We start from the raw sequence: 25499 nt of genomic DNA on the forward strand, positions 1-25499 counted from the left end.
CAGTCTCCAAGCAGCAGCTACCACCACCTGGTCACCTTCCCTCAGTTTTATATGCTGAGCATGATGTTGTATGGTCTGAAATATCCCTTGGGCCAGTAGGGGTCAGCTGTCCTGGCTGTATCCCCTCCGAACAGCTTGTGCACCTCCAGCCTCCTCATTGGTGGGGTGGGATGAGGAGCAGAAAAGTCCCTGACATAGTCTAAGCACTGCTCAGCAATAGTGAAAACATTAGTGTGTTCTTGACATAATTTCGATCCTGTATCCAAAACAACACTGTACCAGCTAGTAGGAAGAAAACTAGTTCTATCCCAGTTGAAACCAGGACAAAAAAATTTCAGGGATAGGTAGGGATGGCTGAGGAATAAAAATTTATGGAAAGCAGATTTCTGAAGAGAGGATTGGGTGAAGAATCAGATGAAGACACAAGAAATTTCATCTTTGACAATAATGCCACTAGCTATCCTTTGTAATTATACTTTCTGTCTGGCTATAAGAACTAAATGTTAAACAGAGAAGTTAAAATAAGTAGAACAGCTAATAAATAGTAGTACAATACACTCTGTACAGATCAGTAGCACACCTTCAAGACAGCAACTACATTTATTTTGCTTTTCAGTTCATCTACTGGCACACTGTGGCCATATCCTTCTCTGTTTTCAGGGAGGATTTCTCTAGTAGAAAATCTGTCTTCTATGCAAAACATTCTCATTTTTTGCATTTTTTTTCTCTCATCTCCCACTCCTTTTCATTTTTTCCAACAATTGCATCTTCCTGTTCTATAATATTTGGAACATTTTGAGACTGAAAATGTCTTTCATTTGTATTTGCAATGATTAAACAATGGATCATGCTCCTCTGATCCTATATTCTGCACGTTGCAGAGAAAAAGATAGTGGCAGAGTAGTTGTGAATGGCAACAAAATTGGAATAGTGTCACTGGATTCTAGGAACGCCAATCAAGTTCTACTTGCAACAGATGACACTGACCACTCTTTCCACAGACACAAACAAAATTCTTCCTCGAGGCTATAAAATCCTAGTTTGTCCCTTGGTTATTCCCCTGTTATGTGCTTGCTGAGTTCTACACGATTATTTTCTGCCATAGCTCAGAATGCTAGAGGCACTTTGCTATCTTCTCTCTGTCAGAAGTCCAGCTTCTGTGTCTTAGAGAGAGGTGAGGACACACGATGTCATGTTCAAGTGACAGCTTTGCAGCTTTGCAAAGACATCACTAGCAAGATACTGTAGCAGACATCCTCCTGGTTATTACCCGAACATCAGGTTAAAGGCATGATGTTAACTGTAGATATTACCAGCAAGTTGATTTTATTAAATCTTAGAGAAAAAAATAACACTATATTAATGCTGTTCTCAAAGTAAATTCTGAAGAATTTGCTTTAACCAAAATCAAGTAACTAATTTTGTGGAAAGAAAAATGAACTGTGTTTCTTTTGTTATGAAAGATGACATCAAGCTGATCACAGCAGGTCCTTCTCTGTTTGAAACATTCAGATGCTGGAAAATAGCAAGTTTCATAGGAAAATTTAAATATCCAATCTTTCTAAAGGGAGAGGGGCATTGAAAGTAATCAGACTGGTGGTAAACAGGATATTGTCACATAATAATGTATTATAGGTAAAATAGAGATAGCAAAGACATTAGCAGATATCTAAACAAATAATGGAAAGCATATAGTATTTTAGAGATAAATTTAAAAAAAAAAGGAACAGGTAAAAAAGAAAAAAAATCCCACATATAGAGTTTCTTATTTTTCTTTTATACCCCACAAACAAACTCAGAAAAGACAGATCTATCCTGTTTTCAGAATTTTCATTAAAATCTGCTGCCTTAAACTGCTTATACTGAGAGGAAATCAAGATAATATCATTATTTTTTATGCTGTAACTATACCCAAAAGCAAAAAAAATGTGTCATTAATGGTGAAATATATAGTAATGATAAGCTGACAAACATGTGTGAGTTCACTAATACACAAAGACACCTAGGGACCAAGTGACCCTGTCACTTGGAGACCCGCAGGCATTGTTGCAGAAGTTTTCCACCTGCCAGCCTTGTTAATATTATTTTTACTGATTTATACAGCTTACTGAAGCCACTGGTTAAAATTATCTACATTTTTCATGTCCTTTCCAGAATTACAAATCGTTCCCATGCTATGGAGATAGGGATCTTTGCAAAGCAGTTTTTCGTATACATACAAACAAAGCCCAGTACACATCTTCTCAAACATATTTATTGGAGAATTAAAGCTGTTTGCTCATAACAAATGGAAATCTGTGGTGCAGAAATATTATGCATAACCACGTAAATCAGATTAACTGGTCTTCCTTCTTTCATACAATAAATTCCATACGGAGCATCTGTTCAAGCCAGTGCATGATGACCTGGCACCAGATCAGAGAGCTTGCTGTTTTCTGCACTAATTTTGGAATCTGGTCCAAGAGGGAACATCATTACTTACAGTCAAATCTATTTTACACTGAGATTAACATACTGTGATACCTGCTCAATGTGGGCCATTAGTCCTTGTGCCATTTGAGCAGTCAGCTGCGGTGTGTTCAGCAGCTCGTCTTCTCAGCTGTAAATGCTCATGCATTTCATAACATCTCTATATTCAACACAGTTGTGGCCTTTTTTAAGCAAACACAGCATTACAGTTGATGAGGCAATTAGGAATACAGAGCTCAGAAAAATCGGAGTCTGCCACAAGATCTGATCCAGCTTTTAAGTAGTATTTCATTGAATTTGAAAAGAAAAATACTCATTTGTTATGAAGACAATGTAAAAGCTATTGGAAAAAATATGTTTAAGATTGAGAAGGAGGAACTGTGGCGGCAAACTGCAAACGAATGTAGTAGGGTCTTCATGTCCTATATCAAGGATAGAAAATGCGTTTTAGATGCAACCAACACAAGGGAAGGATCCAAGGTGAAATTTTGTCATGCAACTCAAGTACAGAGATGTTGTCTTTCTTTGCCACTATGGTAAATGTTTGTTTGAACTGTATAACACAATCTAGAATTGGATTTGTAATGATGGAGCCACCTGAATGGAGGCATGTTTAAGTGAGGCTTAGGATGCCAACAGATGGATGTAAAGGACTATGAAGGCAACAGGTACCTAAGTCATAGTGAAATTAGAGGCTAATTCTTGCCCCAGTTGTCAAAAAATGAAAAGTAACTATATTTGCAGAGTCATCAATTTGAAATAATGAAGGATTAGATAAGATCCCAATGGTCCAACTAGTCAATAATTAACAGTTTTAACTGTTACATCAATAATGAAAGGGATACCAGCCACTTCATAATAAACCCACTAAATACTCACAACTAAGACTGAGACATGTAAAAGAAGATAAAGAAAGTAGTGTATCAACCACAGTTTACAAAATATTCTTAGGAAGGTTGGTTTGTTTTTTGGTTTTTGTTTTGTTTGGGGGGTTTTTTTAATTAATTTTACTGTTATGAAAAATCAGCCAGTGGAACCAAGAAAGCTCGCAAAATTGTGGGAGGAGAGATTTCTCAATATAAGCAAAGATTTTCTAAATAACCCAGTTCTTTCACTGGAACAGAATATTATAAAATCTTATAAACCTAGTATTGGATTTCTTCTCTGGCTCACTTTGTACCCTTATTTGGGAGACTAAATAATTTCCATGATGAAGCTCTCACTAGAGCTGGCAATTTATTTTTAAAGGTGGGAAACAATCTTTTTCATGTCCAAAAATACACTGTATATTTGGTCCAAAAATACACTGCAAATCAAGAAGATTTTCCCCTGTGAGGAGAGGGACGGAAGTTTTTGTTGCAATTAGATTAATGAATGGGAATTGTTGGTTCAAGGCCAGGTTAGAAGGAGCTTTGAGCAACCTGTCAAGTGGAAGGTGTCCCTGCTCATGTCAGGGAGGTTGGACTAGCTGAGCTTTGAAGATCTCTTCCAATTCAAACCATTCCATGATTTTATGATTCTATGATTTTACATGTTTTGGGTGGGTTTCCTTAGATATCTAAAAATAAGGCAACCAAACAAACCAAATTATACACTCTGCAACTCTAATCATTTTGTCTTTTAAAAAAAAAAAAAAGACTGTTTAAAATAGATAGGTGTGTCATCTTCTGAAGCTTCTGGTGGAACACCAGCCAGGGAAGATGACTGACAGTAAGATCCCAGCTGGCAGGGTTAAGATCAGAAGCAAGTGCTATAGGGAGAAATTCATCTATCCTCTCTTTAAAAATAATCACATGCCTGACATTTTGCAAACCTTTTTTTTTTTTTTAATTCATGTAACTATATTTTCATTTTCATTCCTTAGTTTTCATGGATAAGTAGAATTCTGAATTTTAGAAAAGGCACTCTCTTACCCTGCCTTTGTGTCATGATTAATGTAGTGAGGCCAAGATCTCAGCTGGTGTCTCCAAGCAATATTTAGTAGTAGTTGTATTCATAACAGTAATTAAAGATACACAGCGATCCAGGTGATTGGAGGTTGGCGAATGTCACCCCAATCCACAAAAAGGGCTGCAAGCAGGACCCTGGCAACTACAGGCCTGTCAGCCTGACCTCCATGCTTGGCAGGGTTATGGAACAGATCATCCTGAGTGCAATCACACAGCACCTTCAGGATGGACAAGGGATTAGACCCAGACAGCATGGATTTAGGAGGGGCAGGTCCTGTATGACCAACCTGATCTCTTTTTACGATCAGATGACCAACATGGTGGATGAGGGTAAGGCTGTGGATGTGGTCTATCTGGACTTCAGCAAGGCCTTTGACACTGTCTCCCATAATATACTCCTGGAAAAGCTGGTAGCCCATGGCCTGGACAAGTGTACCCTCTCCTGGATTAAGAGCTGGCTGGAGGGCCAGGCCCAGAGAGTGCTGGTAAATGGAGCTGCGTCCAGCTGGCGGCCGGTCACCAGTGGTGTTCCCCAGGGGTCTGTGTTGGGTCCAGTCCTGTTTAACATCTTCATTGATGATTTAGATGAGGGGATTGAGTCCATCATCAGCAAATTTGCTGATGACACCAAGTTGGGAGGGAGTGTCCAACTGCTGGAAGGCAGGAGGGCTCTGCAGAGGGATCTGGAGAGACTTGAGAGATGGGCTGATTCCAATGGGATGAAGTTCAATAAGGCCAAGTGCCGGGTCCTGCACTTTGGCCACAACAACCCCATGCAGCACTACAGGCTGGGCACAGAGTGGCTGGAGAGCAGCCAGGCGGAAAGGGACCTTGGGGTACTAACTGACAGGAAGCTCAACATGAGCCAACAGTGTGCCCAGGTGGCCAAGAAGGCCAATGGGATCCTGTCCTGGATCAAAAATAGCGTGGCTAGCAGGACCAGGGAAGTGATCCTTCCCCTGTACTCTGTGTTGGTGAGGCCACACCTTGAGTACTGTGTTCAGTTCTGGGCCCCTCAGTTCAGGAAAGATATTGAGGTGCTAGAGCAAGTCCAGAGAAGAGCAACAAGGCTGGTGAAGGGACTGGAGCATAAATCCTATGGGGAGAGGCTGAGGGAGCTGGGGTTGTTTAGCCTGGAGAAGAGGAGGCTCAGAGGTGACCTCATCACTGTCTAGAACTACCTGAAGGGAAGTTATAGTCAGGTGGGGGTTGGTCTCCTCTCCCAGGCACTCAGCAATAGGACAAGGGGGCACGGGCTCAAGCTCTGCCAGGGGAAATTTAAGCTGGATATCAGAAAAAAATTCTTTACAGAGAGAGTAATCAGGCATTGGAATGGGCTGCCCAGAGTGGTGGTGGATTCACCATCCCTGGAGATTTTTAAATGCAGATTGGACATGGCACTGAGTGCCATGATCTAGTAAATGGACTGGAGTTGGACCAAGGGTTGGACTTGATGATCTTGGAGGTCTTTTCCAACCCAATCAATTCTATGATTCTATATATATACTATAATCTATACTTTGCTTTATCAGCAAAGCAATTTGTAAAATATCTTCCCTTCATCCCCCTTCTGTCTCCATCATTCTTTTTCACTGTACCATCTTTGTACTTTTGAGAAGTTTTTTTTGTTTATTACCTCACAGGGACGCTGCCTGTAACAAAGCACCATGATCAGACACTTCCAAAAATCAATTGCTACTGTGGTGTGGTTTGATTTTTATGATCTCCATTAATATCTGAAATCAATACAATGTGCTGAGTGCATGCATGATGAAAAGCACTTTGACTTTTGCAGTCAACCTTGAGCCTTGTGCAGGATAGGGAGTCCAGAAGAAACCTAACCTGAGGCTAAAATCATGAAGAACGCTGTCATTACTTTGTACACTACTTAAGAAAAATAATCCAGAGACTAGGGTTGGGTTTGCTTTGCTCTTTAATAATTTTTGTTTTATTTCTTTTCTCCCTCCTCCTGGGATTTACCCTGGTGCTTTTTTTCATAAAAAGATGTTTTGTAATGAAGTGCTTCGCTGTTGATGAAGACTATCACCAAATCAGGCATTTAAATGAGGTTTAATTAAATTAAACCAGATATATGAAGTTTGCAAGAACCTTGTGAGTTGGTGGTTTTGAAAAGGTAAAAATCAAAATGAAGCTCTGGGGAAGCTTTAAATAGGGACAGAGAAAAAGTTCTCTTTGACATGTCCGTCTATTCCATACTTCTTCTTTCTATGGGCTTCTTAGTTATTCTTTAAATTAAACTAAATCCAAGCAGGTTTAGATTTCAGATTAATTCATAAAATCACACAGGCAAGTCTCCTGCCACAGTATTTTAGAGCTAGTTGTGACTTTTGGACAAACCTTTATAATGAATGTAACACTGGGTATCTTTCTACCCTTTTTAAAAGTATATGTCTGTTCTGGAATAAGATGAAAATTAGCATCAGAGATTGATGGGAATCCAATATCCAATATTCTGATATTTTAAAATTACAGGTATGAAGGAAAAGTATTTTTTTTAAATTTCTAAAAAATGGAAATTCTCTAAAGAAAAATACTATGAACCATTTAAATCATTAAAATATTTTGCTTAATGTTACTGAAAGGAATGTTATGTTTTATGGGATCATTTTGAATGTTTTGGTTAATTTTTAAATTTTTTTTTCCATTTAAGTATGACAAAGTGAACCTGTGAACCTCTTTTGCCCAATTTTTTGCCAAATCTACAGTATCTTTACAAATCTTTACTATGTTTCTTTGTCCTGACTGGCATCTTCAACATTATCCAGTTCAAAGTCATTTACAAATTTCATTAGCATTTTTGACTCCCTCTTCAGATCATTAAGAAAGAATCTAAATGTGATAGATGATAGTGTTTAGCACAACACATGGGGCCATTGTTTTTGCACTTGAACATTTCACAGTCAAAAAGAGCTTCAGCATTTTGCCATCTGCTCTTTGGCCAAAATGCTTTTACTCCCTGTCTTTCCAGAAGAGCTCAGCACTCTGGAATAACTGCATATATATTTTTAATGCCCCCTAGTCAAAACCTATCTGAGGTGTTTTTGCAGTTCATTTCACTGTTTATTATGTCATAGATCACAGAAACAACCCTCCCAGCACAAAATAAAAAATATGGAGAAAAGATAAAAATGGAGACAAAGGACTGGTATTATTATAGACAGTGGACCAGAAACGCAAAAGTCCTGAATTGCCAAAAGATCAAACTATCTTCAATTACAGCTGCTGTCTTTCAGAAGGTTTTCAGGCTACATGCAGTAAGGAATATATTTGTCTCATAAGCATAAATTGCAAAGTCTGTATTTTTAGGTTCCTGATCCTGGTCATGGATAGTCTGTCTAATATTTGAATACAGCAAATTACTTTGACATGTGATTCAGATAATCTTTGTGTTAAGAATGCACAAGGGAACTAGGCAGATCACATCACAACATCTTTAGCAGAGGTTCAGGTTGGATATTAGGAAAAACTTCTTCACTGAGTCATTAAACATTGGAACAGACTGTCCAGGGAAGTGGTAGGATCACCATCCCTGGAAGTGTTTGTAAAATAAGTAGACATGACACATCTTGATACAGTTTAGTGGGCATTCAGTCAAAGGTTGCACTTGATGACCTTGGAGGTCTTTTCAACCCTGAATGACTCTATGATTCTAAGTACTACTGTTCACTTTATTTCCTAGTCTGAACATTCTCTTGAAAATAGATTTTTATTTCATTTTAAGGCATGGGGAGAGGAGAAGGCTAGGTTTTTTTATATCACACCCTGGTAACTACAATATGCTACTGTATACTGAAAAGCTAGGTATTATTCTGTTGGTACAGTAAAATCACAAGTGAGCAACTCAGAACTATATATGATCCTGTAAGGCTGAAGCCAGCCTGCACAAACCCTGTAAGACTTAACGATCAGCTAGAAGTAGCAAAGAGCTCAGCTGCTGCTGGCTGGTAGGGAGGAGGTTATTCCCCAAGAATTCACACAGTAGGTTCTCACAGAACTCTGCAGGTGCGTGGAAACAGCCAGGATAAGTTAATATAAACACTGGACTTGTGAGATATGGGTTATAACCAATTAAAGGTTCTAGCATGGTTGTGTGAGACACTTTCTAGCCAATAAGATGTAGTTCTAACCCTATATAAACCATGTGCTGTGTGGAATAACATGTCTTCACTATAAACTTCATAAGCTTGTTGTGTGAAGGCCTTTCTCTCTGCCGAAAATTGTTTACTTTATTATTCCCTCCTTAGCCTAAGTGTGTTCAAAGTAACATTTTTCAGTTTCCAAAAAAATGTTATAATCATCAGTGTATTAACTATTTTTCTTGGAAAGAAGGTGGAAAAGTCAAAATACAAAAGGATACAAGTACCTAAATTCTACCTGGTCTACTGTGCCTCATGCTAGAATAAATAAAGAATTCAGGAATTATAGAAATTCCTAGATATTATAGAAAATTAGGCATTATCAAAATGCCTGGTTCATCTTCCTTCCTAAATTGACTGAAACAGCATTAGAGACCTTAATGGTTCTTCTGGAGATATATGACATATGTATAACTTTACCAATAACTGAAATGAGGTTTCTCAAACCTGTCTCAAAAGAGAAACTGAGGGAAGAGCTCGGCCAACTGTATTTCACTTCATTAAAAAATAAACAATAAATGAATAAGATGTTTTGCAAGAGATGAGAAATTTCCTTCTGTTGTCACAAAGAAGGGACAATGTATTCTTAAAAAAATAAATCATAAGCTAACCTGGTATCCAGTTCAGAGCATTTGTGAAAAATAAGCAACTGCATCTTAAAATTATTATGTTTTACTATCACATATGAATAGTCTATGCATAGTTTGAAGACAAACATCATTTGTATTAGGTGCAAAAAGGACTTTCAAACTTTATTAAAACTGTATTCTCAATAGCTTTCTAACAGGAAGCATATGCTCAATGACTTTCTTACAGATCTATGTTGATCCCATTTTTAATTGATACTTCCAACACTGATTTGAATTATGATAAACAGTATGTTTATTGAATCTGTAAATACCACCATGTTGGATGACACTGCTCCTAGAACAGAATAATCTAATGCTTAAATACTGGATAAGAAATGACTGACTGAGAAGCAGTTCTGCAGAAAACAAGACCTAGATAATCAAAATGCATAACATGTTAAAATTGAGTCAACAGTGTCATTCCACTGCTAGACATGGTTAATATCCTACTGAAAGTGCAGAAAGAGATAATAAGTTTTAGAGGCATGAAACAGTCTTTCTATTTTACTCTGCCCAGGCCAGATACAAGGTGGAAAAATATCATATCTTGAGAAAATCTGCACACCATTCTGGCTGGACAACAGCCCCAAGAAAAGCAAAGAAATGAATGTGTAGAAAACAGGATTGTCAGATTAAAACTAGATATGTTCAGGTTGGGATGGGGAAATGTGGAGACAAGGTGATTGTCTTAAAACTGTTAAGAACTTCTGAAAACATCAATTTGAGAAACTATTCTCCCATTTGATAGAAAATATGTAATAGGCTTATTTTCAAAGAGCATATGGAAGCACAGGTTAAGAACTGTAGGAAAATGCTGGAAAGAATCCCAAGGAGAACATGGCTGGTAAAACACCTTGAAACAACTAAGAGACTTGCTGTTGAAGTTTTAAAGTGTAATTTTACTTGTAATAAGGTCTTTTTTGTTGCAATTCCCTGCCTGGTCCTGTTACCTCCTCTGTGCTGTGCTGACAAGCACCACACTCTGTGTATTGTATCCCTCGAGCTTTCTTTGTTCTCTTGATGAGTACCCATTAAGCTGGTTTGCCTCGTCCTGGGCCGGGCAGTGCCCGCTCCCAAGCACACCTCCCCTCTCTGCCCTGCCATTCCAGGTTGGGAGGCCCCATGTGTGGGACTCCTGTGCCTCGTGGCTGGCGGGGGAGGGGCAGGGCCGGGAGTGCAGCCAGCCCTGCCCCTGTACTAGTTCCACTGTTTAATGAACCTTAGACCCTGCCCTTCCTAAGTTTTCACCCAATCAAGCCCCAGATTTGGGATCTTCCCCCAGTTTAAAAAACCTCAGGGATTGTTGGAATAAACTCTCTCTTGCTCTTTTTCCTGGACTCCTTATCTCTGTCTCCCATCTCTGCCCCCCTTGGACAAAGGGAAAAGCAGAGACCCCTCTCCCTTCCCTTCAACACTGCACAAAGAACTAGGGTAAGAAAACATATGAATAGACTAATTTGACTTGAAAAAGGTTGTCCAAGAAAGCCGTGAAATCTCCACCACTGTTCAGACCTTCTAAAACAAAAATTATTCTGTAATTTTTTAATATGTAATTATGCTTTTGCTATAGGGCAGCTTAGTCTGAAATATTCAGTAGATCAGAGAGTCATAGAATGGGTAAGGTCAGAAGGGACCACATCTGGTCCATCCCTGCTCCTCAAGCAGGGTCATACTAGAACACATTGCAAAAGATTACATCTAGACAATTCTTCACTATCTTCACTGAGGGAGGCTCCACAACCTCTCTGGGCAATCTGTTCCAGTACATGGTCACCCACACAGTAAAGATCATATTCAGCTGTTCTATTACTATTTTCTCCTTCATTTTCTGCATTCAAAAGCTGAGGGTGGTAGTGTCCTAGTAATACCCTCTGAAGTTACAATTCAAAAACCATCTGGACCCCTAATATACTTAAATGCATTTTTAAAATATTCTGGTAAGATGCAATCTTTTTTATCCACCTAGGGGCAAAAATTATCCAACATTTTCCTAAAACTAGGATTATCTGCAATAAAGTAGCTGGGCCCAAAATATAAATCTTCTCATCCTGTAGAGTATCCTCTAAGACTTATTAGTGTTCCCCAAGAAACCCCTTTCAAAATCTTTCGACAAGCACTCCTAGGAAATGACTTTCAGCTACCACACTAAATATTCATGGATTCATGATAGACCTCTCTGCTCTCAGAATTCATATAGGGAGAGTCACGAAACTCACTCATTTCCCAAATGAACATTCAGAATATAAATGTGCACAATCATTTGAAGTATGGAGTAGCCTTGCGATCATCTTCAGCTACTGCTGGGAAATTTTACGTGCTATTTTTTAAGTATGTGTTAGACAGAGTCATTGTTACTTCAACGAACATGATGTGGTCAATTTTAAAATTAAGCAAGTATGAGTTTTTGTGAGGCAAAACTGTCATATTTCATTCAGCCAGACTAACATGGCTCTCTTTCCTGTAGTTATCTGAGTTTCCTGTAATATATTTAATTCTTGCACCATTACTGTTGTAAAAACATTTTTATATCCATTTCACATATGAGGATATAGGGCAGGGAGAAAGGCACTTATCAGAAAACTCAAGACTGATTGAAAGCCTTCAGAATCTATGTAATCCCTGAATTACACCTCTTTTTGCAGGATGACTTGTAGTATTGCTCAACTACTACAGCAGCAGAATAGGACATCAAGAGTATTTTGGAAAAGACCAGATGCAAACCATAGTAGAGTTAAGAATTAATATTACATGAAGATGTGTTCCAGGTTGTGAATATACAGAAGTGTAATGTTATTCACTCATAAAAGGGGCCAACTCTTTTGAGAAATATAATAATTAATAACCTAATTCAGAACTGGGACTAAGTCCAAATGCCAGTGAATAAACCCCAGGCAGCTGCACTCCTGGGAATTGCACTATGCCCACAATGAAGGATAGAGAATCATAGACAAAAGAGTTCTCACTGCAAAGCCCTCTCCTTTCTGACATAACATTTGTCTCCTAAAAGAAACAGCCTCCAGTCCAACACTGTCAGGCTCATGCATTCTCATTTCTATCTGAAATCTAAACAAAACCCAAAATATATAACCATAAAGGAAAATGAAAGAAAACTTAGAGCATCCCTTGAGTCCACTAAGAACTCTGCTTTCATTAATGATTTCATTTTGAAATGAAATTATACAGGAAATATATAAGGAAAATGTCTTAGAATCAGGTAGATAGAAAGAGCTATTTCACAAACAGGAGATACAGAAAAAATTTAATCTCTCCAGTCTGAAAACAAGTAGAGCAAACAGAGATGGCAGCGTGTTACTGCAAGAGCTGTCAAATTTAAAATCCTTTAGTAGACATTAGCATCATGTAAGACTTCAAACATTGCTCAGTGGGCAAGACCACAAAGCTGCAGGCTTGCCAGTTAGCAGAAGGGATCAAAGGAAGATACAGAAAAGGCTGCTGCTACACTGTTCCCCTTGCTCACATAACAGCATTGGTTAAATGAGTCCTTCTTTTAAAGTTATGAGGTGATAATTTAAAAATAAACAGAAGTGAAGTGCATTAAACTGTGAAACTAGGTCATCATTATCTTAAGAGAAATGAATTTATTATTTCAAAATAGCCCAGAAGAAGAGGAGAAAGAGAACAGAAACTTTGATATCAAACTGATACTTATGGGCTGTCTTAGATGAGGAGATAATAAGCAGATTTTTTTAAATTTAATTATGTACAGTTATGCTTGAAGTACACTGCATGTTACTTCTCTAAAAAAATTTAAGAGTTGATTAGTTAAACAAATACTTTATGAATAGAGATGGTCTACATGCCTTTGGATGAGAACTTCTAGTCAGAATATACCTAGTAGCTGAAACTTAAAAACTTCACAGGAAAAAAAATTAATTTCATAATTAAGCATGTTAAATTTATTTTAAAATGTTCAAATATTTGGATTGATTATTATTTTAAATAATAGTTTCCTGATTCAAAATGCATATTTGGTTTTATTTTACATTGTAGAAAGCCATATGAGGCTTATATTAAATGATAAAGTGGTCAATATCTAAGTTAAATATTATGAGATCAGTTCAACGTATTATTTCAGTGGTTTGAATTTTAAGAGGCCTAGAAGTGGGGGGGTTTGATTAGCTAACATTTTTGTGATTATGAAAACCTTTCTTGTCCTCAAATGTAAAAACCTGAAAAAATCTCAAAACTGTTCATAGAAAAGGAAATTAAGCTTATAGCTCTCATGATGTAGTGATAACTAACGTTTCTTTATATTGACACGTCTTGAATTGTAGTTTCTGAATCAATCAAGCCACTGGGAACATAGGCAATCCTTTTGAGGTTGAGTTTTATGAGCACTTCGCAACAGATAAATGCTGTTTGAAGAGCTATCAGTAAGAATAGAAAAGATTAACATCCAAGAAAACAGAAGTGTAAGTTCTCCGTTATCATACAGACAGCTAAGGAGACATTCCTAACTGCAGCCATCAGTGGTTAGATGATGTCTTACATTTAGACTGTGCCCTCTGAATCACTTTGAGATTATCTATGCTTATGGAAGGCAATTTTAAGGATGGAGTAGGTACAATATGTAATCACTGAGAGAGTTTTTTGCCCTGTGCTACTCCTTTGCTGGTTCCTAGTTCTCTGGTGCCTCTCCAAGCTCAGCCAGCATGGCCCTAATGCTTTGCTTAAGAAGTTGTTTCACTGGAGAAACCTTTCGTCCACGTAACCTCTTGGTTCTGCATGAGGAACAACAGATAAACCTTCTAGACAATTCCTGCCAAAGACCATAACTACATGGCAAAACGACTCTAGTGTGAGATCTAATTGCATATAACAGGTCATATTTTCAGCAAGAGGTCTTTCATCTCAGCTGCACACTGTTCTGTGCCACAACTCTGCAGCAGCTCTATGAAGAAGCTGTTTCAAAGTGGAGCTCCAAATGAGACACAGCACTGCAAATACAGCATGGAGTCATGCTGAGGAAAACCTGATGGGACTTGTTCTGGGTGGATGGCCTTTCACCAGAGCAGCACTTGGCTACTTGTACTGCAGATGTTAGAAACTCGTTTACAAAAAAAAAAAAAAAAGTAGCATACGTACAAAAGTGTGTACATATTTATCTTCATTACCCATGAAATTCAGATTTTCCGATTTGATATTTTATGATGAAAGAGCTCAAAGTTTGCAAAGTTGCTGTCTGGCCCTCAAGATAAAGTGGAACTGCTCAGTCTCCAAGTCATTGCTAAGGAAAAGACCTAGTTGGAGATTTTTAAGTAGAATATATTTTGAGTAACTATTGTAATTTAAGGTATTTTTAGTAGGTTGCTTTCAAAATGAACTTTTTATTTTGGTTTGGGGTTTTTTTGGTGTTGCTGTTGTCTTACATATATATACTTAATATGGAAACTGAAATTCCATTTAAAAATAATTTAAATAAAATATTTGGATCACATGAAAGCAAGTTGGGTTTAATTTTCTTTCTTTTTTCTTTTTTATTTTTTTCCTTTTTAACAACATAGACAACTCCAAAATTTCAGGCATATGTGTTTTGATTTCATTTGGTTTGTACCGTTTAGAAAGAAATAAGACTCTATTGTCCTGTGCTATTTGCAAACATAACTACCAGAAGGCTGTGATTTTGATCATGCTATATCAGTGACATGTGCTTGCTCTAACTGCTTAAAAGATTTGATATTATGTCCCTATTCATAGTAGTGGTGTATTTTAAAATAATCATAATGGTCAAATATGGACAATATCTAGTAGGTACCAGTAGGAGTAGGTACTATTGGTGTTTTGCCATGATTAATTTGAATTGTAACAGTCAAAGACATCTCTAGCATTTCCATTTGGGAAAGCTAATCTACACTCCCATATCTTCAACTTTCAGAAAGAACATTGTAGTAATCAACCAATATGTTGCCTTTCATAAATATCTTCTATTATTCCCACATGCATGCATTTTCAAAATTATACTTTCAGCTATACCTTTTTGTTATTGTTATTATTTCTGGCAGGGTTCATCCTTTTGATACAAATGAAAGCTAGGAAAAAAATGAAGTTCTGTATTCCCTATATTGCTTGCAAAACATATGCTGTGAATTCTAACCTGGCTTGACTTCTTTTCTGTGTCTCAGATACAAAAAAGAATATTATTCTGGTTTGCTCTTCTTTTTCTATAAAAATACTGATAGGATTCTGCCTAAATAAATATGCTTTGTGACAGGTAGGATTATTAACCGCCTAATGAATGACATAATATATTTCTTCTGTTTCATTCAAGGCTCTTCTTTTACTTTGTGAATTTTTGCTGTGTCCTACAACAAGCAATTTTACATCCTAAATCTCTTTTAAAGTTTGATGCCCACTGAAACTCTCATTTAAATGAAACAATGACCTGATAACAATTTACATGTACAGCTATTGATAAAAAAAGCTTTTATATTCAAAAAGGAATGCATAACACCCCAAAAATCCCTGGGCAGGAGAAAGTTTGGCTGTAGGGACATTACCTGATATTGATAACGTTTAATATGATAGAGCAGATGCCAGTGCATTTTAATTATTTTAATAATAAAAATGTTGTTTTGCTATGTAGTTCACATGAGATTGTAATGGTTTATGGTTAGGTAGTTTAATTGGCACAATTGCTGGGCAGGAGTAGCAGCAAGAGCACCCTGCAGTTTGCCTGACCCTTTTCTATCAGATTGAAGCATTATTATGTGCTGTACTATATTAAGCTTCATCTGGAAAAAAGCACAATCTGTTCCTTTTAAGCTTCTTAATAGTTTCTAGTACTGATTCATGGGAAGTGGAATTAGCAGATTGTTATAGTTAGACTGTAGGTGGGGATGCATATGGTTGAGTTTTGAACAAAATTTCAATTCTGAACCAGGGATAAGTCTTTTGCATGGTGATGTAATTGATTTTTTTTTCCTTTTTTTTCTTTTCTTTTTTTTTTTTTTTAAACATGCGGAAGCATATGGGAGTAGCTTTTGAACTGGGCTTAGGGCCAGACATTCAGGTAGGCAACATCCAAGATTCAGGGTGGCATTTTAAAAGAACCTAAATGCCAGTTTTTGTTATGAGGACATATTTACAAAAGTCATCAACTGCTAACAGCTCTGATTACATCACCAAGAGACAAACTTTCAAGGGGACAGGAACATCCACTAAAACATTGTGATACCTCCTCCAGCAGAACCACTTACAATATAGATGCTGGTTTCCAAATGCTTAAAAGGAGATGGAGTTTGGCAGGGGAAGTGGAGCTGAATATTGACCATATCTGAGCTTGTGTTGTTTGCAGACTCTTTTCTGCTGAACTGGAACTAGATGAGCAAAAGTAAACCAATCCTTCCCTTTTGTTTAACTTTTCCTTAGGTTCTTTCTTTAAATTTAGAGGTGGAAACAAATAACTAAATGGATAAATTCTCAGATTGTAGGCAATTTTCATCATAGAGGACTTACAGAAGACATTGCTTTGTTTCCAGCTCAGTTGTTCTGAATTAATTTTCACTTGGAAGTGAAACTAAAAACTCCTCCTCAGGGTAAGGCTGCATAAGGCATCAGCATTGTCCATGCAAATCCTGAAGGCCCTGTATCCTTCTTCTAATGTCGTAGACCTGGCTGAACAGTGGGAACTGCCCCATCAGTGAAAACCTGCTCTTGCTGTGGGAGTTTTGGTAGTAATACAATGGATGCACCACAGTTCAAGAATCAAATGTCCATGGGGATGCCAGTTCCATGCAGAAAGCATGGAGATCCTCTTTCACTGCAAACCTCACATCTCATCGTCAGTGAAATGATATATTGTAATTTGGCAGTTTCACCACTCTCATTCCTTCATTGATACATGTATGTGTTCGTGCACATCCAGGTTTCTACTCTGAAAGAAAGATAGCCCAGGGAAAATTTATCCTAGTATGTGGTCCAAGGGAGTTTAACAGAAAAGATTTTCTTTTTCCATCACGGAGTGTTCAATATCCCAACAGTATAATTCAAACTAAATATATGTACCTCATCAAACCTCTTGCACAACAGGAGAATTCACTATGAATAATTAATTAACAGGATTTTAATCAGCAAGACGAGAGCACCACTGGTGTATTTGTATGAGTGTCTTGAAGCAAAGTTGCCGTTTTCATCAAATCTCCCTTGAGGTCATGTCATTGAGCTGTAGTTTTCCTAGTTTGAGAGCACAGTCACTCTCAGATTTGGATTGCCAAATCTAAAGAATGTAACATATTGCTAAGTACCCCTGGTAGTTTAACGTTTCCTATGATTTTGGATGGCGCATAACTTTCTGTATGCTTTCACAAAATCTCCCTGTCTTGATAGTTGATGAAACCATGGTGTTTATCCCAGACCAGACTTTATTTCACTGGAAAAGAGTTAGTGTACTTTGTGCTCATTGGAAGACCTATCATTTTTCAGTAGTGTAATTATACCTATTCTCAGCTTTATAGCAAGCCTCAGGGTAACAGTTTGTATGCTTATAATGTTTTCAAACAAAGACTTCAGTGTCTGGAACACTGAAGTTATAGAGTTCTCTTAGTCAATTAGATCTGGCCAGAAATTTTCTAACAAAACTTTTCTGGCAGAGGATGAGCTCTTTAGAATTTCAATCTCTTTGAGATGTGCTATTGAATAGTTTTTCCTCAAACGTTCATCTTCTGTGGCAAAGATTGATAGGGTCCTTTTTTATTTTATGTTAGGAAAAGTGATACAGAGCATTTAATGTTGATCCAGACTGACCTAAATGAGAATAATTTTAAACAAAGTAGTGCATTGCCTGTCAGCTTAATCTTATTTTAGAAGGCTTCAGAGCCTGCTGGGAGTTAAAAATGTCTGACCCCCATTTTTCCTTCAGACTAACTTTGGAGGCTATAATGCATATTTCATGAGACACCATGTCTTTGACCTCTAGCTGAACTGCTTCAGCATCTCATAAGAATCACTTGATGCTCATGTATCACAGGGAACAGTTTTACCCTAAGGGCATGACACATGGGGAAGCACTGGGCACATGATACACATCTCCCAGGAAGTACTGCAACAATTGAGTTTAAAAATCCAATGGCATTTTGTCCAGACACAATTTGCATAGTAATGTTTTCCATTAGGCCTAATCACAGCAGGGAGGAAAATGAAAGTCCTATTAGCTAAGATGATCTGCATTCAGGTTGCCATTCTGGTTGGGTGCAGTTTGGAAATTTAATGGTTGCAAAGTCTCAGTGATTCATTCCTGATGTGAAAGGAAGGTACTGTTATTTCTTGTCCTCTGCTCTCTTTTGGCTATTTGGATGGTAAGATCCTTAAACTGAAGACTGTTTTTACATTCATGTTCAGTGCTGAGTGTAACAAAGCCTCTAAGTTCTAGTACCAGTGGTAGGGATGACTCCCCATGTGGACAAGGTGAATGCTTGATGGTAATGCTGAAAGTCAAAAAAACAGATGACACTCCAAATCCGTGTGCCTGATTCTCACTGCTTCACATGCATTTTCACTGTCAGTGCTCCTATGTACTTGCAATTATGCTGGTAAGAGAGAGCATCTTTCTTACAGATTTTTCCCTTTGTAAGCTAAAAAATATGTGAAGGATCAGAACTTCCTTGCAACAGAATCACTTTAACACTCACAGTTTTATTAATTAATTTACTCATTATGTTTCTGTGGAATATTACTGAGAGGTTAAGACAATATTTTTGAGAAAGATTTCCTGCCTCAAAGGCCTTTTAACTTAAATGAGATATGAAACGGATTTCAGCAGCCAGATGGAGGAGCACAGGGAACCAGAGAGTTCAGCACAGGGAACTCCTGGTCAGGAGTACTGTCAGTGGTGTCAGTATATCCACTGTTAATGCACTATGGCTTAGTCATAGACCTGGCAGTGAATAAATTTTCTGAGGTGATATAGAATAAATAAAATAAATGCATTACTCCTAAGAATTTATTCTCAACACGTATTTTTTAATTGCCTGAAGTAAACTTCAGAGCACTTGACCATGTTTAGTCACCTTAAGAGAATCAGAAGAAATTACGATTTATACATATGCTGTTTCACATATTGTGGACCACATCATCAGAGGCTGTGAGGCACATAAAAGCCTTTGGTTTCAGCAGAGATGCATTCTCCTAAAGACATGTGAGTTTTCTAGGAAACTTTGTTGTTATTATCTTGAAAAACAGATTAATTAAAACTTAAATGTGCTTTTATTAAGATTGGTACAGTTATCTCTGTGAAGATATGTAATATATCCTTTAAAATATCCAATATTTCTGAAGGAAGAAAAGTTGCTCCAAATTTTAATATATGCATTTGTGGGTTTGTTTTTATTTAGGGAACTATGGTGAAAGTGGAATGGAAGCTTTCAAAGATATGGCAGCCAAGGAAGGTATCTGCATTGCACATTCCTACAAGATCTATAGTAATGCTGGCGAACAAAGCTTTGACAAGCTGCTGCGAAAGCTTCGGAGCCACCTGCCCAAGGCAAGAGTGGTTGCTTGCTTCTGTGAAGGGATGACTGTGAGAGGCCTCTTAATGGCTATGAGGCGCCTGGGACTCGCTGGAGAATTTTTGCTGCTGGGCAGGTGAGTAATACTATGCAATTATAGCCAGCCCTTTTAGTGAGTAGGGAAAAGAAAAAAAAGACAGTCCAGTCAAGAATACATAAAGGCCATAGTCATGGTCTCTCCTATATCTGTGCATTTATAAAAGACAGAAAGACTGTCAGCTGGGTCATAGTGGTATGTATTCTCTGAAGACATATATGGCCTCATGGCAAACACAAGTCTGCTCAGCCAGTCTAAACAGCACTGTGTAAGAGAAGACTGGCACACAAATCCTTTGATCTGTATCCCCCATGTTGTTGACTACAGTTTAAATTGCATCATGAACATATACAGCCTGAAGCTATGTCTCATTCAAGTAACTCTGTGTTAAGAATTGCTGATGTGGCCTCTGGGTGGACCTGAAACAGATTTTCCCAAAACAAAGTTTCTTAACAATCACCTTTTCTTTCTGAGTTAATGAACTGATGTGCATACTGTCCTAAAGGCAACATGTAGGTAATCCTTTCTATTAGCTCAATGGTACCAGAGTTTCCTTTCCTAATCACCAAAGGGAGAAAGGAAGTCACTGAAATGTGTTCACTCAGTGGAAATATACCCAGAGCTAGTAAGTAGAGAAGTAAAAGATACTGATGTAAACCTAATGGGATCTTTGCACTTACCCTTATTCAACAAGGGGATACTAAATGAGATGGGGAAAATGGTGTATTGAGCATAAAATGCAATATGACAGGAGTCAACTAATGTAGCATGCTGCCTTTCCACTGTGTTATTAGAAGGATGATCTGATGCGGTCCCCAAGCACAAACCTTACAGGACCACATGTAAAATGATGTCTGTAAAACCAGAAGTTCTTGTGAGATCTTCAGGGAAACTTGCAAGGACTGTCTTGGCAGCTGGAACATTGAGTCTCACCAATTGGTAGGACATGAGCCTCTGTTGCTAACGTAACTTGTTTCACAGAGATGCTCTTCCCCCTTGGGCAAAGGGGAAAGTAGGCAACAACAGTGGTTCTTACTTCTGTCCTTACTCTTTGTCATCAGCCTATATTTGACATTTTCATATGTGAATTTCTTAATTAGTTCTCTGATTTATGGCATCTGTCTCCATTCCTCCTTTCAAATACATTTTATCTGGAGGCCTCTCCATGGAATATTTTGGACCTTTTCTGGACTGAGACTCAGAGGGACCACAGTCCTCAAGGTGCGATTCACCTAAGCATCTTTAGATGTCTGCAATTTAGACACTTCATTGTAGACATCAGGATTCTTTGGGGGGGAAAAAGACCTTCTTAGGTCTCTTGTTTGTAATGTGGATGTTTCAAGTAGCTCAGAGAAATCATGTTACAGAAAAGGGCTTGTACAAAACCTTTCTTGATGATTCACTTTGTTTGAAAAGCTTACTTGTCAGTTGTTTAGAGCATATTGGAGCAAATGTCACCTCCATTAACTCCAGCTGAATCTGGTGCCACAAGATCTTTGCTGTCTTTTTTTGTCCTAAATACAAGAAGTTGCCAAGTTTCTGCAGCATCATTCAAATTTAGAAACATGTAAGAATCATTTGCAAAAAACTATGTTGGCCTTTAACTCTTCCAACCTCCAAACTGTACTTAATTTTGTATGGGATTTGTTTATGTAAGCAGTGCTAGATTTAACCTTCTTGGATGTTTTTATGAATAAAGTCTTCAGGAATTGCTAATCTCCAGGAATTGCTAATCCTTACTAAGGATGTTTTTGGTGATTTATTTTTTCCCCTGTGGTAGGAGTTGTCATAGTAATTACAAGAAAGTTGTTATTCAGCATTATGATTCCCATTTAGTAAATTGAAAGTTATTATCTTCTCTTAGATATCTAAACTGTAATATCTTCAAAATTAAAACAAAAGTCCTTAATCCTAACAGATCATTCTTTTTGTATCCATACCTGTGTCAGTACTATACACTTTAATTGTGAAAAATTAGTATGAACTGGTACTGGCTGAGAAGTGACTACTCAGTCATAGATTAATGTCACCAGCCAGTAACTGCTGGGGATAGATGTAAACCAATGGCACTTACCTTCACCCAATCTATGCATTCTTATGGCTGCATCAGACAAAGACAACTGGAGAGATAGAGACTCTCTCCTTATGGCTCTGCACTTCAGAGATCGCAAGGATCTTGGAGCCTCTTGTATCTTTTGAATAGATTTTGTTCCAATTTTGTATCAAAAACCAGGAAAAAAAACCCCAAAACAACAAAACCTAACAAACAAGCAAAAACCCCCCCAAAACAATAATACTCCCCCCCCCAAAAAAAACCCAAAACAAAACAAGAAACCCCCAAACAAACCAACAAACTAACTAGTTTTGCCTACTGAAGACTTTTCTTTGGCTTTGAGCTAGGCTTAGCCAGTAGAGCAGAATCTTTTCTGTCTCTCTTATGCAGCAAGAATCATGTGTACAGTGTGGGAAGGTGTGGAACGGCTGTGTTCATTCTTAAAAAAATGTTCTCCTTCCACTATGGGCTAATCTCTAGGCTTTGCAGCAGAGGCAAAAGAAAAAAAAGTAAAAGAAAAAGCAGGAAACTTGCAAGAGTGCTTTGTGATGTAGATGGGATGCAAGACAATGTCATTGTCCACCATGGCCTGACTTTCTGTAGGGATTTTCCTGGACCTTGATGTGCTGTGTGCTCATTTGGTTTCAGCTGTTTGGCTCTGTTGGCTGTGAATATGTAACTGTTGATCCAGAGCTAGAGTTATTGGGTGGTTTTGTAGGCAGCAGTGTAAGGGACTGACACGGGATGGATGTGTCACCAGTACAAACACAGATCTTACAAGCAGATTGTGTTGGGGACCTTTTTGTATCTCATTTATATAGGGGGAAAAGACATTTAACAAGATTTTGAAAAGAACAGATGGTTCAGAGTGCTCTAAGGGGAAAGAGCTACATCTGAAATGAAAGAAGGCTCATGAAAATAATCTCTTTTGTGAAACTATGCAGGAAAATGAACTAGGATAATATTTATATTTTCTTTCATCATCTGATCCTGGAGTTGCTGTGGGCTGCCCATTCAACTGAGAAGGCTATAAAAGGACACTCCAAGAGCAGTGAGAGTGCTTGTCACTGGAATGTAATGGGCTCACAAGAAGAACTTCATCTGCTACTGAATAGGTTTTTGCTATCCCACAAATGTATTTTGTTTCCCCCTTGTTTTGTTAAGTGAAATATTATCTTGTTTCATTTCCAAATGTACAGAAAGAACTAGAGTCCCAAAGCCACACACAAGAAATCACAAGAAATCAACATTTCCACTTCCTTCCACTTCCTCTTAGCTTTTTTTTTTTTTCCTGATTTTGATTTTGGATTCACCTTTGATATTTTCGTTCTGAAGCCTTGCAAAAATTTTAGGATTTTCAAAAGCTATGGATTCCTTGCAGGACCTGTTATATTCTCAGATAAACAGAAAATGGAGTGGCCAAGTAGAAAGCACATCAGATAAATTACACTATACAGCCTCAAGGGGAGGAAAAAGATATCCTTCAATAAACACTGCATTCTTGATGTACTATGCAGTTTCTGAAATTGGATTGCTTGCCTGTGACAGAGATGAAAATGGCAAGTCATTAGTGATTGTAGCATTCCAGAGCTTTTTGATTCATGGAAAGCATTTTAAATGCTCAGTATATATTTATCTCATGCACCTTGAGGAATTCAACTTAACCTAAAATAAAAAGATAAGTGTGCTGACTTTTAAGTCTGAAAAAAATGTTATTATAACTTAACTGTTATACAGCTTAATTAAGATATGGACACTAAGCTCCACTTGTTTCTCCTTACTGCTTCTGTAATCCACAGGTCATATGCTACCAGGATATACTTACACATAAAATTCATTAGGGAACAAATTATACATTCACTTAGCAGAATAACTTTGGAAGAGATTGAAGGAAATAGGAGTATTAATTGTGTAGATAAAACCAATTTGGTTGTATGTGATTTTCAGCTGTTCGTCACTTTATGTAATGTTCAGACCCAATAGCTGACATTTTATTTCATGTTGTACACTTACCTTCATCCTGTTCCTCTTGACTATTAGTTTCTGATATTGGGACAAAACCTTTGTGGTAATTCTCTACAGTGATAATTTCTTCTGATACCTTTCATCTGCAAGTATTCCAAAACATCTCTCAGAATGACTAGGTATTTTAGTGCTAGGTCACATGATTTTTCATAATAGAATAGAAACCATTAGCTGCAATTGAAATAATGAGTATTGACTATTTACTGTCTTAAATAAAATGGGTTCAGAGAACAATATCATAGTACTTGATAATTTTATTCTTTTTTTTTTGCTTGCTGGCTTTATCTTATATCAACTAACATTTTTGGGATGAGACTGAGGTATGGTGTTGGTGATGGCAGTTGGAGATTGTTACTAAGTGGTGATTGGGTGATAGAGACTCTGTTTTGGGGTAGAAGAATGTTAAGTTACCTGGATGCAGGCATTGTATACCTATTAGCTTTAGGCAAGAGAACTTCCCCTTGTTTATTTATTTATTATTATAAAATAGTTATTGTACAAACCAAAAGAGCAAAAGACAGAAATTTTACAAAGAATTTGTGATTCCAAGTGCAAGTCAGTGAGACTTTTCCTACCTACAGGAGAGGAAAAAGGAAAGGACAAGGAAAGGACAGTTGGAACTGTCAGGCATTGGAACAGGCTGCTCAGGAAGACGCTCCCTGGAATTGTTCAAAGTGTTTGTGGATGGGGCACTTGGAGATACGGTTTAGTGGTGAACATGTTTCTGGGTTAATATTTGGACTTGATCTTAAAGGTATTTTCAACCTTAATGACTCTATGATTCTAAAGGGAAAGTAGACGTATAGAGAGATAAAAATGGTTTGGTCAATGTCTCCAGCTTCCAAATGACATTCCATTAGCAGTACTGATCTTCAAAAAATCACTGGGACTTCCATTTGTTTCATACATTCATTTATGCATACGGTATGTCAGATTTACTATAGTATTAACTACCATGTCTGATTAAAAAATAATTTCTTTAAGATTATTTGGACTTCCTTTTGCATTAAATGCAAAGTTACACACAACGAATACAAAAATCTGTCAGAGATGAGAATGCTTCCTTAGGCTCTAGTACTGACTCAGGTTTTCAGCTGTCCAGTTGAAGAAACATAGCCAAAAATCATTAGTCTGATTTAATCACCGCATGGATCTTAGATACTTAACTCAGTCAAGGATTTACAGAAATAATGTAAAATTATGACTTTATTACAATATCTGTAGCACTACTATCTGTAGAACTACAGGGCATCCCACAGATTTTCCACCTTCTTTAAAGTACACTTGATGACTAAATGCTTTAATGTCCTTGCAAAGAGGAAGAACCACATCCTGCATTTTCAGAATTCAGTCTGTTCTGTGACACACAGAAGTCTGTGCCTCAGGGTGCCTCAGGCTGTGCTTCTGAAGCACACCATGGCTGCAGAGTATGTCCAGATGAAGGTGGGCAAGGGGAGGACACCACTTCTAGCAGTGCGATGATCACAAGCAACTCAAGTGAGACTCTGCAAAAGGGCAGAAGAACCAGTGAAGCAGAGCCCATTCTTCAGAGAACAGCACAGATATTTTCTGTCACCAATCACCTCTCCTAATAAGATACCTGCTTGGGTCTTGAGGAGATGGATTGGAGGAAATTGTTATTGATTTTGAGTCTAAG

The 25499-nt window shown here is 37.7% G+C and overlaps 1 protein-coding gene across 3 annotated transcripts in view; it reads left to right on the top strand.

Annotated features, from left to right (window-relative positions):
• The window catches only part of GRM5 (glutamate metabotropic receptor 5), a 264345-nt gene that overhangs the window by 97611 nt on the left and 141235 nt on the right, over positions 1-25499 (top strand). For all 3 annotated transcript variants that reach the window (XM_071556024.1, XM_071556030.1, XM_071556041.1), the window contains one exon: positions 19554-19803. In XM_071556024.1, coding sequence (XP_071412125.1) covers positions 19554-19803 — 250 coding nt within the window. The remainder of the gene's footprint in view (positions 1-19553; positions 19804-25499) is intronic.

The sequence above is a fragment of the Pithys albifrons genome, chromosome 1, assembly GCF_047495875.1.
Source record: "Pithys albifrons albifrons isolate INPA30051 chromosome 1, PitAlb_v1, whole genome shotgun sequence".
Classification (NCBI taxonomy): domain Eukaryota; kingdom Metazoa; phylum Chordata; class Aves; order Passeriformes; family Thamnophilidae; genus Pithys; species Pithys albifrons.